The sequence below is a fragment of the Pogona vitticeps genome, chromosome 1 (genome assembly GCF_051106095.1).
Source record: "Pogona vitticeps strain Pit_001003342236 chromosome 1, PviZW2.1, whole genome shotgun sequence".
Classification (NCBI taxonomy): Eukaryota; Metazoa; Chordata; class Lepidosauria; order Squamata; family Agamidae; genus Pogona; species Pogona vitticeps.
Window position 1 is genome coordinate 241145554 of NC_135783.1, and position 17271 is coordinate 241162824.

At 43.4% G+C, this 17271-nt stretch overlaps 2 protein-coding genes across 2 annotated transcripts in view; both read left to right on the top strand.

Moving 5' to 3' along the window:
• Window positions 1-8866, top strand: part of CTDSP1 (CTD small phosphatase 1) — a 38464-nt gene extending 29598 nt beyond the window's left edge. Inside the window, exons 6-8 of the mRNA XM_020792082.3 lie at window positions 699-791; window positions 1916-2101; window positions 3421-8866. Of these exons, the coding sequence (XP_020647741.1) occupies window positions 699-791; window positions 1916-2101; window positions 3421-3549 (408 nt within the window). The 3' untranslated portion in view covers window positions 3550-8866. The remainder of the gene's footprint in view (window positions 1-698; window positions 792-1915; window positions 2102-3420) is intronic.
• Window positions 8867-12024: 3158 nt separating this feature from the next.
• The window catches only part of VIL1 (villin 1), a 47936-nt gene continuing 42689 nt past the window's right edge, over window positions 12025-17271 (top strand). Inside the window, exon 1 of the mRNA XM_020792058.3 lies at window positions 12025-12284. The gene's annotated coding sequence lies outside the window, so the exon portion shown is untranslated. The remainder of the gene's footprint in view (window positions 12285-17271) is intronic.

The following is a 17271-nucleotide window of genomic DNA, read 5'->3' on the forward strand; positions in this document are numbered from 1 at the left end:
TTAATAAGAGGTGTATCTGTATTGCACTTGGCTGGCCTGTATCTGAGTCGCGCCATCCTGTCCAAATGTCCAGTCTTCTCGGAAAGATGTTATACTCAGTGGCAGAAGAAATGATGAATGCAGAAAGTTGCTGGTCCAGTCCTTGGCACCTCCAGTTAAAAAGACTCAGGTGACAGATTATGAGAACTACCTTATTGACAGCCGCACCAGGCAAAAAAACCCTTCAACTTTTACACTCTTCTCATAGATTGACACTCAATTTCTCTCTCTCTCTCTCTCATACACACACACACACACACACACACACGCACGCACGCACGCACGCACGCATGCACGCACGCATGCATGCATGCATGCACAGTGGATGTCTTCTGGTTCTGGTGAGACAGGGGGCTTTGAAGGGAGATGCTGAGTGCAGGATGAAATGTAACCACACACCACAAAGTCCCCACCTCAGGGTTAAATGAACAAATAGTCTGACTTGGCATAGCATCTCATGTTTCTTGAGCAATTTCTTTGTTGTTACCTAAAAGAGGGGTTTCCCCTGTACTTGGCTTACTCCTGCTTAAGAGACAAACAGCATATGTTTCATACCATGCTGTCAAGTGGTTAGCTGGCTAAGAAGGCAGGATGCGGACTCCCCAGGGATGTGTGTGCCCTAACTGACTGCCTCTCCACGCTCTCCCTTCCCTCTCCAGGTGTATGTCCTGAAGCGACCCCATGTGGATGAGTTTCTGCGGCGGATGGGTGAGCTCTTTGAGTGTGTGCTCTTCACTGCTAGTCTGGCAAAGGTGAGCTCCTACCTACCCACCCCAACACACACACTCTCTCTCACACACACAAACAGAATGGTGATCAGGACAGTAGATTCTACAGTATTTGGAAAAGCTGTAACACTAGGGGGGGAAACAAAACAAGCCATATTGGAGAAAAGGGTGGACTTCAAAGTCCTGTTTCCCAGCAGAAGCACATGACATTGGCCACACTGGCTGGGGGATTCTATTAGAGGCAGTCTTAAAAAGTAACTTTTCCAGCCTGTGAGAGATATGCAGGTAGATCTCCTGGACTTCTGACTCCCGGTTGTTTTACAGTAGCAACCTTTCCCCAGCTAAATTGTTGTAATGAAGAACTCTTGGAGTGACCAGAAATGGACCTGTACAAAAGGCTTGCAGGGCCCTACTCAGCCTTGGTGCTAAGAAGAGGTTGCCTTGCTCACAATATGTTGGGAGGCTCTCTGTGCTTTAATTCTAATTATATCTGTTTTTCACTAGCCTCTGGCTGGTGGATCTTGACATTCTAATAAAAGCTGGATCCTTCACAGCCCCAGGCCTGCCTATCTGTGCTGGGAGCTGCAGCAGAAAGGGTGAACTGCCTCACCCAGAGTAGGGGTGAGCAAAGTCTTCAGGGAGAGGCTGTCCTTTGGGGTTTTAGTCATAGCAAAGCACTTGGAAAAGCCAGGGCTGTTGCAGGTACATGAATGATACGCAGAGTTTGTGAAAGTTACAATCTGAGCTCCGGCTTCCAGAGTCCCACAGCCAGTGGCCGGGTGGAGTGGGGGATTCCGCGTATTGTAGTCCACAGATATAAATAACATAAGCATTCCCCCAACTGCACAAATCTAAGCACCAGACTACCTACACTTGGGTAAGGGGCCTTTCTTCTCCTTGAACTTGGACCTCAGTCTCCACCTGAGCAACAGGTAACAGCCAGGAATTCTGGGGGGGAAAGTACACCTTCTTGTTGGATAAGTGAAACTGAAAACAAATATCATGCATGGGGAGAAAGAGACACAATGCAAATCTTTTAATATGTATTGTGCAGCAATTACACACACACAAACAGACACAACTCATAGTACACCTGGAGAGTGCAGCCCAACTGACGGCCATTCCCGTCTCTTCCTTCCAACACCCAGTATGCAGATCCTGTGGCTGACCTGCTGGATAAATGGGGAGCTTTCCGAGCCCGCCTCTTCCGTGAGTCTTGTGTCTTCCACCGTGGGAACTACGTCAAGGACCTCAGCCGCCTAGGCCGTGACCTGACACGGATCATCATAGTAGACAATTCACCCGCTTCTTACGTCTTCCATCCAGATAATGCTGTAGGTAGTAGATGGGTAGCTAAAACAAACCTCTGGATCTTGTGTGGTTTGTAAGTGGGTTTTTTCCTTGAGCAGGTCAGCTTTCTCCTCCTCATTATGCAAGCGGGACACAAAACCCTGATGATTGCAGCTGAAACAATGGGGTTTCCACAGAGGGCAAATGAGGCAAGCTTTTTGGCTGAAAGGGGCTGAGAACACAGCTGGGGATAATATGTCTTTCTTATTGTGAAAGGATCTCTTTGTGGGTAGGTAGGTAAAGCAGCACTTTCTTTTCCTGAGCTCTGATGATATGTATAGGTATGCTTTCAGACAGATACATGTAGATGTAGAATTTTTTTCCTTTTGTATTATTGGTGTATTTTGCTCTTTTGACCAGTAAGGGCCCCCAAAGCGATGTTCAGTAGATGGTTTAAACTAATTAAAACATCTTTAAAATATTTTTTGAAATATTTTTTTAAAAACTTGAAATATTAAAGAAAGGTTATTTAGGCAGCTGATTGAAAGCATTGTCTTAGAGCTAATTTAAGCACTTGTCATAACTATAGCCCAGTTTTTATACTGGGATTGTTCACCAGAGGCTGAGCGCCACTGTTCTGGAGGTGAGGCTGGCTCAGTCTACTGGAACCCTTTAGCCCTATTTGGGTGTTTTCCCTCACAGGGCTAATTAACTGTTGTGTGAAAAATAAACATACTGGCGCCGTCTTGCCATGGCACACTCATCTCCCCAAATGTTTGTGGGGAATCATATGCACCTCAACTGAAACCATAACCCCAAACCCATCTACCCCATGGCAGCCTAGAATATGATCTCACCTTGGACATCTTGAGTAGGAGAGAATATAAATGCAGTGACCTTCCTAATGGCCATCACTTTCTTCCTGGAATTTTCTCCTTTTGAACAGCATTTTTCCCACATGAAGAATGTTTCTGATAAGTGAGATGTGGGTTACAGGGAGATAAGTGGCAGAAGAACTGAATGCCACATCTCCCCTTTCTTTTTATGACACTTGGTCAGATCCATATTTAAATGTACAGACTTACTACAGTTACTTGGGCCCTGAGATGCCTGCAGGATGGACCACTGTTTTGTAGGAGAGAAAAAGTTCACCCAAAATGTTTATAAGCAAGATCACTTTATGCTGGAAAGGGCTTCCATCTTTGTTGAAACTGCCTGTAAAGCACATCCCCCTCTCCCGAAAAACATATTGGCGGCTCTCTGTGCAGGACTCTCTGGCCTCTCAGCCACCTCTTGTGAGTCCCTGTTTTGGCAAAGAATAGCACTCAACCTCCTCACTTCTCTCCTTCTTCCTTCCTGGCAGGTGCCTGTGGCTTCGTGGTTTGACAACATGGCCGACACGGAGCTTCTTGATCTCTTGCCGTTCTTTGAGAGACTCAGCAAAGTGGACAACGTGTATACAGTGCTAAAGCAGCACCGGACTAGCAGCTAGTGACTGCAGGGGGGCTTTGGGCAGGGGGAAAGAGGGGTGTAAGCCCATCTCCGCTGTTTCTTTCTGTCGAGCAGGGTGGCCTGCTCTCCCAAACTTAGCCCCTGGCAGCCTCACCAACCAGTGCAGTGCACAGGAAACCCTGAAGGGGGCAGCAGAGAGCAGTTGTTTCCATGGGGCATCAGAACAGAGGCCAGTGTCTGAGCGTAACCTTGAACCCCTGGGAGAAAATCTCCTAGATGCTGTATTTTAATGGTTTGCCCCCTTCCTATTGTATTATGGGATGTGGAGACCAGAATTTAACCTCCCCTCCTTTTTCTGCCTATCAAATGGGACCAAAACAATGGTCCTTTCCCTTCCAACCAGAACCTTGCCCGTTTCCATACCAACCGGTTGGGGGTGCTACACAAGGACCAGACACAGGTACCTACTGCATCTCAGCATCACTCCGTTCTCCCCCTGCTCCTTGTAGATGTTGTCCTAGATTTCTGGGAACAAGTGGTAAAGGTACCTCCGCTTTGTTTTTGGCATTGGTCACTGACTGACTGGAAATGTTATCTAAGGGAGGTTGGAGGAGGAGCCTGAGAGAACAGGATAAACTTTTTTTGGACGACAGAGGACTGAAAAGAGAGGGAGGAAGAAGAAGACAGAAGTTGTAGAGGGAATTGGCTGCCTCTGTAAAGGAGACGATGCTTCTGCTTCCCAAAAAAACCTCAGCTGATGGGTTGTAGTCTGAGGTTGGAGGGCTGTATCTTCATAAAAGGGACAGCTTACTTGCAGGCAGCCGCTGTAGATAAGTTATCTCTCTTGGGATAGATACATGTTTATTGTTCCTTCTTGAAATATTCCATTTTGTAGAGGAAATTTCCACAACAATTTCCAGCTTGGAGAAGCAGACAGGGGAATAAGACAGTCTTTTTCTATCTGTAAGAGGTGGTGGAATGGAGGAGCGGCATTTTCTTCTGAGAAGTAAGAGAAAATTAGGTCTCCCAGTTTAGGCCCTGATATGGCCTTCAGAGGTTGCAGGAGTGACTAATCCAGTGGTTGGAGGACCCGCAGATCCCAAGCACAACTCATTCTTGGCTCTTCTGCTGATGGAAGGCAGAGCCCCAACCTGGATCAGTGGTTGATTACAGCAGAGAAGACAAAGACAGCTTTTGTTGCCATATGCTTGTTTTGTGGAGAGACTGAGATGAAATGGAGTTAGGGGTTGTTCTTGAGGTGGTGTGCTGCAGGCTTGAAGATGGCTTGAGAAGAAAGTTGGTTGACCTGTCCTAAAGAGGACTGCTAGCATCTAGAACAGGGATGAGCAACTGTGACCTTCGAGAGTTTTTATTATTATTATTATTATTTTATTTTATTTTTATTTTTTTTTGCCTACAATTCTCATGAGCACTAGCCAGCAATACCATGGTGCGAGATCATGGGAGATGTAGTCCAAAAAACATACGGTCATAGTAGCTCAAACAACCAGGTGTGGGCAAAGACTGAGTTCATAAGCATGGGGTTGCCTTACAAGACTCACATAGGGCATACTTTAATTGTTGTACTTGTAGCTTCTTCCTATTTTGTACAAATCCTGACCTCCTCCTTCAGCCTCTGTCTTCTACAAGGTTCATGGTTTAGCTCCCTTAACTCTGTCCTTTCAGGGACTATGAGAATAAATCATGTGTACATAGGCTGGACTATGGGCAGGGGTAAAATCTGTATGTCTCTGCATTGGAGGAAAGAGGGTTTTTTCCTCTGGCACTGTGTGCTTCTATATTATGCTGTAGTGCCTTCAGGCTTCACAGCCTACATGCCTGGCTTCGGTAGGGGGGGGCTGAGATGCAACAATTGCCGATGGGCTATAGTTGGAAACCCATAATCTTCCTGGACTGAAAGAGTACATGGGTAAATTGTGCCTTTTTAGAAGTGATGGACATGCCAGTATCTTTTGAGAGAGAATGGACATAGTGCAGGGTGATGTTGGTGGAAGGGCTTGCTCTTTCCATTGATTTAACAATAGTTCAAGCCACTTCCATTTCCCAGAGATGTTTTTAGCCAAAATCAAGATCCTTCCCATAGAGGAATCTACTTTCTTCCCATCTGTCTCTTAAGAGCTTTGAAAGCCCATGTAACAGGAAGGAATCTTGACTCAGAATGGAACTTTTTCGGTCCTCCTCTGTCCAGACACTTCTGCCAGATACTTATTTGCCTTGGATTTTTCTCCAGTGCCATCTTGACATTTGCCTTAAACTATGTCTCTCTTTTTTGAATACATGAAATCCTTGTGCCTTTTAGTCCTGTTCTTGCCTGCTTGTTTAAAAAAAAAAATTGTGATGTCACACATCTTTGGAGCCTTAGCCCATGCCAGGTTGAACTGTGTAAGGGTGGCACCATTGTGACTTGGGGAACAGGATTGGGGAGGAGTGCCTGATCCTGTAATTTTGGGAAAAGGCTGGTCAGGCGTTGGTTGTCAACTGTGGCTCATTGGTCGACCTGCTGTTAAGAGAGCACACAGCACATCAAAACTTGCTGCTAAGGAGCAACTGATTTGTTCTTCATAACACAGTATGATGTCACAGTTCAATCTTGCTAAACCCCTATTGTAATGGATTTGGAATAGAGGAAGTAACTCACTGCTGCCTGACGAGGCAGCTCCATCAGACTAGGATTCTGTCTCTTACTGTGTATAAAGGTTGCTTAGAAAGCTCTTGAACATGGGGTTGCCTTTTCCAACAGCGATGGCTAAATTTAGCCCTCAGGCCAGTTCAATCATGAGAACTGTAGATCATTTATGCAGTGGAGGAAAAAAGTCATTTTTTAAAAAAAATTAAATGTTAATTGTGATTTCATTTCCCCCCCCCCAGAAGAACAATAAAATAACGAGACCCCAGTCACTACTTCCTGAATCCATCCCAGTTTCACATCAAAAGCATCCCCATGTTAACCACAAAAGAAAGGCTTTTAAAAAGCATCTCCTCTGATTTTTGTTTCACTCTGGTGCTTGCACATATAAATGGCTTTAATTGCTTAAACTATAAGAAAAAAATCCATACACACTCCTAGAAATGCATGTGGAACCCAGTCCTTGTAAATGCCCACGTGACACGAGCTAATCTGTGTGTCTCAGGATAATGTGTGGATTAAAATTTAGCCCTATACTGAATTTTGCTTTTCCATGAAAGTTGTGCCAGGATTCTCAGGAGTTCAAACATATCAAAAATGTGTTGAGAGTACATATTTTCAAGTTTGTTTAAAAAAAAAAAGTTCACATATGAATGTGCCAATAAAGGCCCAGGATTCTATTGTTGTTCTTGTAAGCTTTCTGTAACTTGGCACAGCTGACTGCAGCTAAGTCACACACTTAGTCACGTGCCTGACTATACAACTCTGATGCTCCTGGGCATCTCCTCATTAGCTACAGCAAGTTCCACACACCTTCCACAAACACCAATAGGCTTCTGGCCAATAATGTAGAAGTAAGGAGGAAAGCACGCAGAAAACAACGTAAACTGGAAACAAGTCGCTGGTCGCTCCACCATGTCTTTCAATTCCACCTGTATTGATGTCAAGTTAAAATGAATTGGCAGCAAAGGATCTTGTGACACACAAAAAATTACGTTTTGCAGGAACATGCTAATACCCCAAAATTTTTAAAGAAAATTAAAGCTGCTGTCCAATGTACCTTTATTTAGGTGGCACGACGTTCATCAGCGTAAACATGTGCTGCATTGCTTGCTATGCCTCTCTGTCTGCCTTGTCCAACCGTCTAGCTTTCAGAGGCACAAATACTAGTTGGCTTCCATCCAGCGTTCTCCTCTAGAGCGTAAGTGAGTTTGACCAAGTTCCTACCAGCAGAAATACAGTACATTGAATTCTACCATGTTCCAACCTTCTTATTTCTTGCACTGTAGTTTAAGGAAAAACACACACCCTTATTCCTCTGTTCAGCATATTCATTTGTTGCTCCATTCCAGCAGCCCTAAGAAGCCCATTTCTTAGCAGCCATGAGACACTCTTGACCCAACAGCCCCCAAATTGATGAAATGCTTGTTTTTTAAAGTGGTGCCAGACAGACCTTTTGTGTGGTTGAGCTGGCCTGTGCCTCCTCCCCCCCACCTCTTTTTGGACAGTTGTTTTTTATTTTATTTTTTTACAGGTCGGAGAAAGAAGAATTTTAACTGGGCACATTTCAGATTATATAAATATGTATAATGTGTATATATCTGGGGGTGGGGACGGGGGGTGGGGGAAAACAGTGGAAGGGGAAAACATCAGGATTTTTATAGCTGTGTTTTTAACATGTTTCTGGGAGATGGTGATTATTTTTGTGTGGTTGGTTGTCATTATTCCTCGTGTAAAAGGAAATGTGGTGGGAGTGGTTTTGCTTTTATGAGGTGATACCTCTTTGGGGGAGGGCCTACTTCCCTTCTCCAAATGCCTGCTGCTTCCCCTGACCTTATCCCTAAGACATGCCCTGGAGCAAGGGAGTGAAGTATCCACAGTTGCCTTTGACAGCCCTGGTGTTACCAGCTTTTAGCAGGGAGTCAAAGGGGAGTTACCAGGGAGACTTCGAAGCCCTCGTTCCTATTTTAATTTCTTTTCTAGCTGTGTCAGGCATGGAATGCCCAAAGCTGCCCCTCAAGAAGGAAGAGGCTTCCACCTCTTCTTCTCTTTCCCTCGCTGCACACATTGTCTTGATTCTATCCACACCTCTTTTCTCTGCTTTTTTTTTTAAAAAATCATATTTGCAAGCAGGGTCTAGCCTTAGAAGGACTGGCTTTTCTTCCAAAAGATTTTGACCGCCCCCACCCCACATCAAATTATCTCCTCCTCCTCCTCCTCCTGTTCTCACCTTACTGGGAAGTAGATTCAGTGCCATCAGCCAGTTTGAGTTCCCTAACACGGTACTGGAAACTTCAACATCTTATTAGAAAAGTATGGTAAGTGTTGAGATCTTCTCAGTGCCAACCTGAAAGATCCATCAAGAGCCACAAGTTTTCACCTTGAGACATAACGATGTGAAATGATTCAGTGGTTCGACTGCCCTTCTGAGTGTTCTGGGATGGGAGAGGACGGTGTCACTTCAGATTCTCACATACCGTACAGCTGTTGTTAAATTCTAATCATTAATGCTTGGTTTCTCCAAAGCAGTAGTGTATGGAGAAGGATTTTGCCCCCTCTTGCATCTGTACAGACTCTCGCAGCATCTCTTTTGACCACAAGCTGATCATTAACAATGGAAGAGAGCATGAAAAAAAAAATCAAAAAGTGCCTTCTCATGTGATTCAAACTGTAAAAATAATCTTTAAAAAAGAAAATTACAAATCCTCAAGACCTGTCTCTGTCTTTTTGTATAGCGTACAAAGCATAAGCAGTTGTTGTATTTAAGGATAAGAAGAAAACCTAAATGGGGTTTGGCGGCTTTGCAAAGCGGAATGCTCCAAGCAATAACTTCGTAACGGTTTCTGTAAGAACACACACGGACATAGCAGTCAACTCTTTGTTCTGTTCAGATATGAGAAGCTCTCTCAAAAACAGAGGTTATGTGGATAGAGTTTAGATTGGTTGTGGAACATGGACGAAGAAAGAGGTTTGAGGTATTCTTCCTGGGAGAGTTCTAAAGGACACCACTTTGGGTACTAGCGCAGATCCTGGTCCATCTGAGAGCTCAGGGACTCTCAAGAACAGCAGGCAGAGAAGGACCTTCTCTTTTAACTTGATGTATCAGAGTTGGACCTGGGATTTTCCACACACAAATCATTACTACCGAGTTGGGAGTGCCTCTCACTGAATGCCAGGGACGTGGTGGCGCTGTGGGCTAAACCGCAGAAGCCTGTGCTGCAGGGTCAGAAGACCAGCAGTCATAAGACTGAATCCACGCGACGGAGTGAGCTCCCGTCGCTTTGTCCCAGCTCCCTGCCAACCTAGCAGTTCAAAAGCATGCAAATGCAAGTACTGTAGATCAATAGGGACCACCTCGGTGGGAAGGTAACAGTGTTCCGTGTCTAAGTCGCACTGGCCATCTGACCACGGAAGATTGTCTTTGGACAAAATGCTGGCTCTATGGCTTGGAAACGGGGATGAGCACCGCCCCCTAGAGTCGAACACGACTGGACAAAAATTGTCAAGGGGAACCTTTACCTTTACCTCACTGAATGCCATATAATGGGTTGACATCCCACCTATTCTAAGTGTTCAGGTCACCAGCAAATAAGGTGTGTCTCATTTTCTTGTCAAATAATGATTGTAGGCTGTTTCTTTTGCAACTCTTTGCTTGTCTTCTGTACATGTCAGCTTTAACATATGCTTGTTTTAGGATCTAGTCCTGTGTGCATTTACTCGGGAGTCAGTTCCACTGAACTCTGAGTTTACTTCTCAGTCAACATATAAAGGATCTTGCAATTCTGTTTTACCTAACTAAAGGTAATATTTATTGACCTGGGGGGGGGGTTCCGCATCCAAGGGAATGTGCACAGGTCGAAATGCAAAGAGTGCTTTTGCAAGGTGATGCCCATGTAAAGAATACTGAATTGTGTGCAGGAGCCATGCCACTGTGCAGTTGCCTGACCTTAATTTGTGCCTCCAAAAGCCATTTAGCTGTGAAGAAAGAAGGGGAGGGAGAAGGGAGTCTAACAGAGAGCCCTTGCTTTGACACAGAGTTTCAGTTTCTCCTGTCTCCTGGATGTGTGCAGTTTTAAGATGTTGATGGTGCTGCTGGTGTATCTGTTTGCCCGCCACATTGGGCAGGAGGTGCTGCTGGCAAACAGAAGGACACCTTTTATATAGGAAAGGGTGACAATGACTGAAAGGAATGGAACTACAAAAGGAGACTCTACAAAAACGATGTCAGCGAATGCTGGGGAGGCCCTCAAATATTTCCCTGCCTGAAGTGAGATACAAGATGGCATGTTCCTCATATAAAGTAATCAGCTGGACCGGCAGTTCAGTATTACTTCAGCAATGAAGGTTGGTCAGTGCCTTCCTCAACACCTGAAAGCAGCAGGTTAGCTTAGGAAACACAGAGCAGGTGTTGTGCCATACGCCTATTTCTGCCCATCCAGCAGCAATGACCTAAGGCAGCCACTGAACCATCCTAGAGGAGGGCTGGTCCTGAGGCAGGTAGTTACTGTTTATGTATAAATGTACTATTCAGGGCAATTCCCCTGCCTCTTAGTGTTCTGATTTGATACCCCTCTGCCACAGAACAGGCTTCCTTCATTGTCTTCTGACCCACCCTATATCTCCCCCCGACACACACACACACACACACACACACACACACACACACACACACACACACACACACACACACACACACACACACACACACACACACACACACACACACACACACACACACACACACACACACGAGAGTTCCAAATGCCCTGGTTGGTTCTTGCCGTACAATGCCATTTTATAGGAACTGCTCAAAGTCTGCAGAGCAGTCCAACAAAGCTAGAAGTTTGCGAGTTTTCCTTCTCATTTGTATAAACACTGAAACCCTATGTCATTGCAGTGTTAAATTTAATGACTATTACTGTTAATGCAAAAGGCAACAGGGCTTCACTCTTGATATGCCAAAATGATTCAAAAATATTCATATGGGAGAAGATCTCACAGGGCTTCTTATAGGATGCGAGCATTCAATGCCAGGTCAGAAACTTAATACAGTAATTACTGAAGCTGTTTGTTGTCCATTAGCAGAAACTGCAACTCAAACAATCTCCAGGTACACTTATTTATGTGGCATACATTACCTAAAGAGAAGAATTTCCCTTTTTTCCCTTCCTATCACTGTGATGAGAGAGAAATGATACTTGGTTTTATATCCCTTCCCAAGTAAGACAATTCTCAAACTTCTGCTAACTCTCTGAGGGCTCGGATGTCCCAAATGTAGGAACCAGAAACGGAAAACAGTTGTTGGTTGTTGCTATTTTAAACTACAATCCTCAAAATATTCTAAGCAGAACAGCCAGTAGCTGGACTGACAGCTGAAACTCACTGAATTGCTTGCTATGAGACTGAATCTTCCACAAATCACGCCACAGGATCAGCCCTACTGTATGGGCTTACGCAGCTGTCGTTCCCAGCACCTTGGCTGCCTTGGTCTGAAACTGAGGCAGCAACCTTGCTCTGCCTAATGGTAGGGCCAGCCTAACAATTTAGTCTTATTTTGAAAGGGTGGTCCAGGCAGTCTTGGGGTTCTGCTGCCTGTGCATATTCCGTTTTGTCCTTTTCTGTTACATTTTGGAGGCTGGTGCATTTGTTCCCCAACGAGGCTACAAAAAGGCCCCATTTTCTTCATTTGTTTGTTTCTTCCTTATATTCAGATCCGGCTCTGTTTGTACTGGTTATGCTTGATTTGTCCTTTGTTGTTGTGGTCCCCCCCCCCGCCTTCTCTTAATGAGCTCCTAGTTTCTCTCTCATTCTCATTCTCTTTCTCTCTCTCTCTCTCTCTCACACACACACACACACACACACACACACAGAGAGAGAGAGAGAGAGAGAGCCTTTTAAAGAGTATTTGCTGGAATTCAGCTCATTAAGCTATGGGGGGGGGAGGTTTAGCTGGCAGCCTAGTGGAGCAGGAATAATCCAAGCTGGGCTGCTAGCTCTGTGCCCCTCCTTTGCTCACAACTGTTTTGCTTCTCTTGCTGAGCCTTGGCTTAGCAACTGCAACCAGCAACAAACTGCGGAAACGAATAAATTTTGAATTATTAAAAACATTTGGCATCGGGCAGCACCAGGTAAGAGGCAAGGCTACCGCCTTAGTGGGGTTGTTAACTGGAATGTCAGAAAGCAGGAGACGGAGGGGTTGCCAACTCTTCAAGTGGCCACAGTAGCAAAGTCTCTTAATGGCAGTTCAGGATGTCTATATTCCTAGGTTGTGATGTGCTGTGGAAGGGTGTAGCAAAGCTAACTGGCTAATGTTTTCAAAACAGTCCAAGCTGTTTTCCTATCAGCTGGCAAACCTCGCAATCTTTCGATGGCAATCAGCATTATCACTGGTTTGTCATGAGAGATGGAGCTGCCTGGGGAGAGCTAAGGTAAAATGCAAAAGTCTCAATCTGTCACACACAAAAAGTTATGGAGTTTGAATTCATGTCTAATAGTATTTGGATACCATTTCACCTATAACTCTCTGGTGTATTTCCAGAGCCCCAGGTCTGATTACCAAACATCACTTGCCACCACTCACCCTTCCCTAAGGGCTTGGCTTTTAATCTCAAATCATACATAGTTTGTTCTTTCTTTGTAATTTAAATATAATCTGCATCCTGTGCTACACTAAATTGTGAAGATGAGCAGCTTAGTGAACGGATAAGAAGTTTTCTTTATCACTTACAAAGACATTGCTTTAATTGTGTTTTGGGGACTTTGGGTTCATTACAGATGGATTGCTTGTTTTTCTTGAGAAAGTTTACTCTGATTATGCTCATTTCAGTGACAAGTGGGAAACTGTGCCCCACCATGTACTCTTGGACTACATTTCCTATCAGCCCTAGCTAGTACATCCAGTGCTAAGGTTTTGTTTATAGCCCAACAAACTCTAGAGAACCACCCGCAGCCCATCCTGTGATAAAACAGCTGAAGCAATATGTGTGGCCTGAACTCTCAATTGTGGCAGAGAACCAAATGCCCGTAACAACGCTGAGCAACGTTTGGCTATCCAGAGGTTGCTGGACTCCAACTTCTATCTTATCAGATCATTGGCCATCCTGGCTAGGGCTGAGGAGAAACAAGGACCATTAGAGCAGATGCATTGTGGGTAAAAACAACAACGTCTGAACATTTCTGGAGGGAGATACAGGGACCAAACCCATCGCTATGAGAATGTTCCCCAAAAAGGAGGGCTGAACAACAGACCAAGGCCGTCTGCAAAGAGAGGCAGCGGGCAGGTCTCTCTCACAGAATGAGAGCAGAGTCGGCCTTTTCAGGGATAGTGTTTTTCAGTTTCCAAATGAACCAGCCTGTTATTACACAGTTGTGTTCATCCCTCGCACTATTGTGAGGGAGTGTAACATGTTGGCATCTGTGATTATATCTCCCTGCGCTGTATAAGCACTCTGAGCTGGTAGTAGCCCTGGAAGCTGGAATTTCTCTAGTCTCCTGAGTCTCTCATTCTTCAGTGAAAGATAACACAAGCAAACGTTGCAGCTGGATGAACTGGATGGGTTGAGTCTGCACTCCGCAGTAAAGGTATAATAATGTTCAAAACCAAGGCAGGTATATATTTTATTTTATTTATTTTTATTTATTTTATTTATATCCAGCCTATCTGGTCGTGTGAGGACCACTCTAGGCGGCTAAGTCTAAAAAGCATTATGTGGAAGTAAGAGTTTACAAAACAGCTCTGCCTGCTCTTTAATGTAAGGTTTAAAATGACAGCACATGTTTTCTTGTCTAATACATTTAAAGTATTTAAAACTTATTTAATACATTTAAGTACAGTATTTAAACACAAATATCAGATTCAATTGATCTTTGGAATTCATTACTCTATGGTGTGATAATAACAATAGTAAAATGACCTGTTTTCATCTGAACCGCCCACAAACCGATAAATCATCAGGCTATTAGCTGATAAGCTTGACTTCAAATGGCAAATATAGTATGCCCATGAAAATAAAATACTGTTTGTGGTTAATGCTTTCAAACTCCTGGGATACTACTTAATGATCATATGAGAAACAAATGCTTGTTCCTTTAACTGGATTACTATCAAGATTGTTACCATTTTTATTGCATATTATTTAATCACGTTAATTGGGCCCTAGAGGCTCATGGGAAAGAAGAACCTATTAGTGAAGTTAGGTCAACACTGTAACAATACAGTATCTACTGTTTTTAGCTGGAGTGTGTGGTGGGCCAGTGTTGGACTTTTAGCTACTAAATAGGAATAACTGCTTCAGAAACTCTTATTTTAAATAAAAATAGTAAATATAAGCTTATCACTTCAGGAAATCCACTCAGAAATAGTGCAATAGGGGGAAAAACCACCCTAAAATCTGCAGAAGGTTTAGGATTATCTTTCATGTGTGGGAATATGCTGGTAGTCCATAATGGAGGAGATCCTTTGTGGTACTAACTCCTTCTAACAAAGCGAAAATACAGCAAGCAGGGCTCAAGAAAAGAGAAAGTAGAGTAATTTACGTATTATCAAATACTACTTTAGGAAAGACAAGAGATGGCAAAAAATGGCCTCATGTCTCATCCATTCTAGCCTGAGACATTGGCTTCTTCAGGAAGAATACAAGAATTGGACATTCAGGTGGAGCTAGCTGCAATCTCCTGGCAATTAACTGCCATTTTCTAAGACTGTAAGAAGAACACCCTAATGCTGGGTCATGCAAAAAGCCATCAAGTCCATCATTCTGTTCTCACAGTAGCCAGCCTGATGAAAATATATAAATTGAGGGTGACCCTTCAGAAATCAACACAACAGGCACAAAGACCCAATGATAGATAAAGTACTTTACCTCCATTGTGCTGATGTACCCAAACATTTACATATTGAAAAACGTGCAACAGATAGTATCATCCATGTGGCACAAACACTACACTGGGACAACAGCTTGGCACAAGGTCTTGAGCCAAATGTGAAGTGTGATTCCAGCGGCTCCCAGGCTCAATTTTTCTGAAAACCTGTTCCTACAGAGCACACACATTAAATTACTTGATAGTGTAACACTTTTAAGTTCTACGCCAGACAGCACAAACAATATAACAACAACAAAATGCCACAATTTGTGCACCCAAGTCTTTGGTAGCCGTAAAAATACAGAAGTTGCTTGTAGAATTTGCAAAGTTCAAGTATCTCTTTGATTTCAAAGTCAGGCAAAAATTCAAGATATCTTCCTCAACTGGGTTGGATATTCATAACACAGGAGAATCTTCAAATCCTTAAAAGAAATTATCAGTACAATTATGTGCAATTCATAAATTCACTATGTAGATTCACCCCTCCAACACAAACATATAAAATTATACCTAAACCAATTGGGCAAGGGCCTTACTAGTGCAAGGAGGGACGTGGTGGCGATGTGGGTTAAACCGCAGAAGCCTCTGTGCTGCAAGGTCAGAAGACCAGCAGTCGTAAGATCGAATCCACACGACAGAGTGAGCTCCTGTTGCTTGTCCCAGCTCCTGCCAACCTAGCAGTTCGAAAGCATGTAAAACTGTGAGTAGATAAATAGGTACCACCTCGGTGGGAAGGTAATGGTATTCCATGTCTAGTCATGCTGGCCACATGACCACAGAAACTGTCTATGGACAAACGCTGGCTCTATGGCTTGGAGACGGGGATGAGCACCTTGTAGCACAGAGGCTTCTGCGGTTTAACCCGCAGCGCCACCACATCACAATGTATGAAATCTTGAGCCAAATAAAATTTTGTGGAACAATTTTTTTTTTAAAAAAATGATCTATATACTGCCTGTCTTCCAGAACTAGGATCCTACAACTTTTTTTTTAAAAAAAAGTACAAACACAATTATAAGACTAGAACATAGTTAAACAGATTATAATATTACTACATAATTGAGTTAAAACAATTTTGGAGCACTTCAGTTCAAATAATAATAATTTTAAACATTCAGCCATTGAGGTTCTGTTCTTAGAAGTCTGTCATTTGACAAAGTTCTGCCTCAACAAAGCCTTGTTTGCTTGTTTGCCCCCTTTCTCCTGAAGGATCCAAAGTGGCTTACAGTCTTAAAAGAGCAAAGTTAAAAGCCAAATAATAAATTATTACAATATTTTAAAAGTATTAAACAAATATTGTATTAAAACTCATGACAAGAATAATATTAAAAACACAAGTAAAATAAAGAATAAAATGCTCCTTTAAATATACATATATCCTTGGTCAACCAGTCCTTTAAAGGCCCACTGAAGGATGGTGTGCAACTTGCTACAAAAAGAGTGGACAAATCCAATTTCATATTCAAGTCCCCTAAGGATAACTGTCTGCAAGAACACCATCTTGCATGGGTTCCTCAGCAATGTTCCATTTTACTTTGTGCTCTGATATTCATACATCTTCATAACTGCAGAGCCCTTTAACCATTCCCATAGCACTCCACATGTACTACCTGTAGGTGTTCTCCTGGTTTCCATTTTTCCCATTATGCACAAAACATTCTTTGTCATTCCTCATTTCTACCTCCTTCTCAAATACATAACTGTATCATACAGTGATGTACCAGCATGCTTAGAAGGGCCAGTCTTATACTGTAATTGTGTTTGTACTCATCCTGACGGTCCCCACAGTGGGCTGCTCTGCAGAAGAAATCCAAAACTGGAGATAGCTAAATTAATTTGTATAAACAAATAAGCTCTAACAAGTGTTGTCTTGACCGGGAGCAAGTGTTTTGTAAAGCTAATGGCTCCTAGTTGCCAATCCCAAACCAAACTATCCTCAAGCAGTTTGCATTACAGCAAGGATAGCTGGCAATACTATTCTGTTCCTGGGAAAATCCATGTCTTCCTAGGTGCCCTGAGGTTTGCACCTAAATTTAAGGAAGATTGGGAGTGGGGGTGGGGAGAATGATATTGTACTCCCTGCTAATCAGGAAATCCCAGGTCTTCAACCCTGTGAGCTCTGGCTCCACTATGCCACTGGTATCATAGCATTACCCCCCCTTCATTCCTACAGTACATGCTTTTGCACAAGTGACTTTCCCAAATATACATTTGAAAATTTAAAGTGATGGTGTTGTCACATCACTGAGGGGG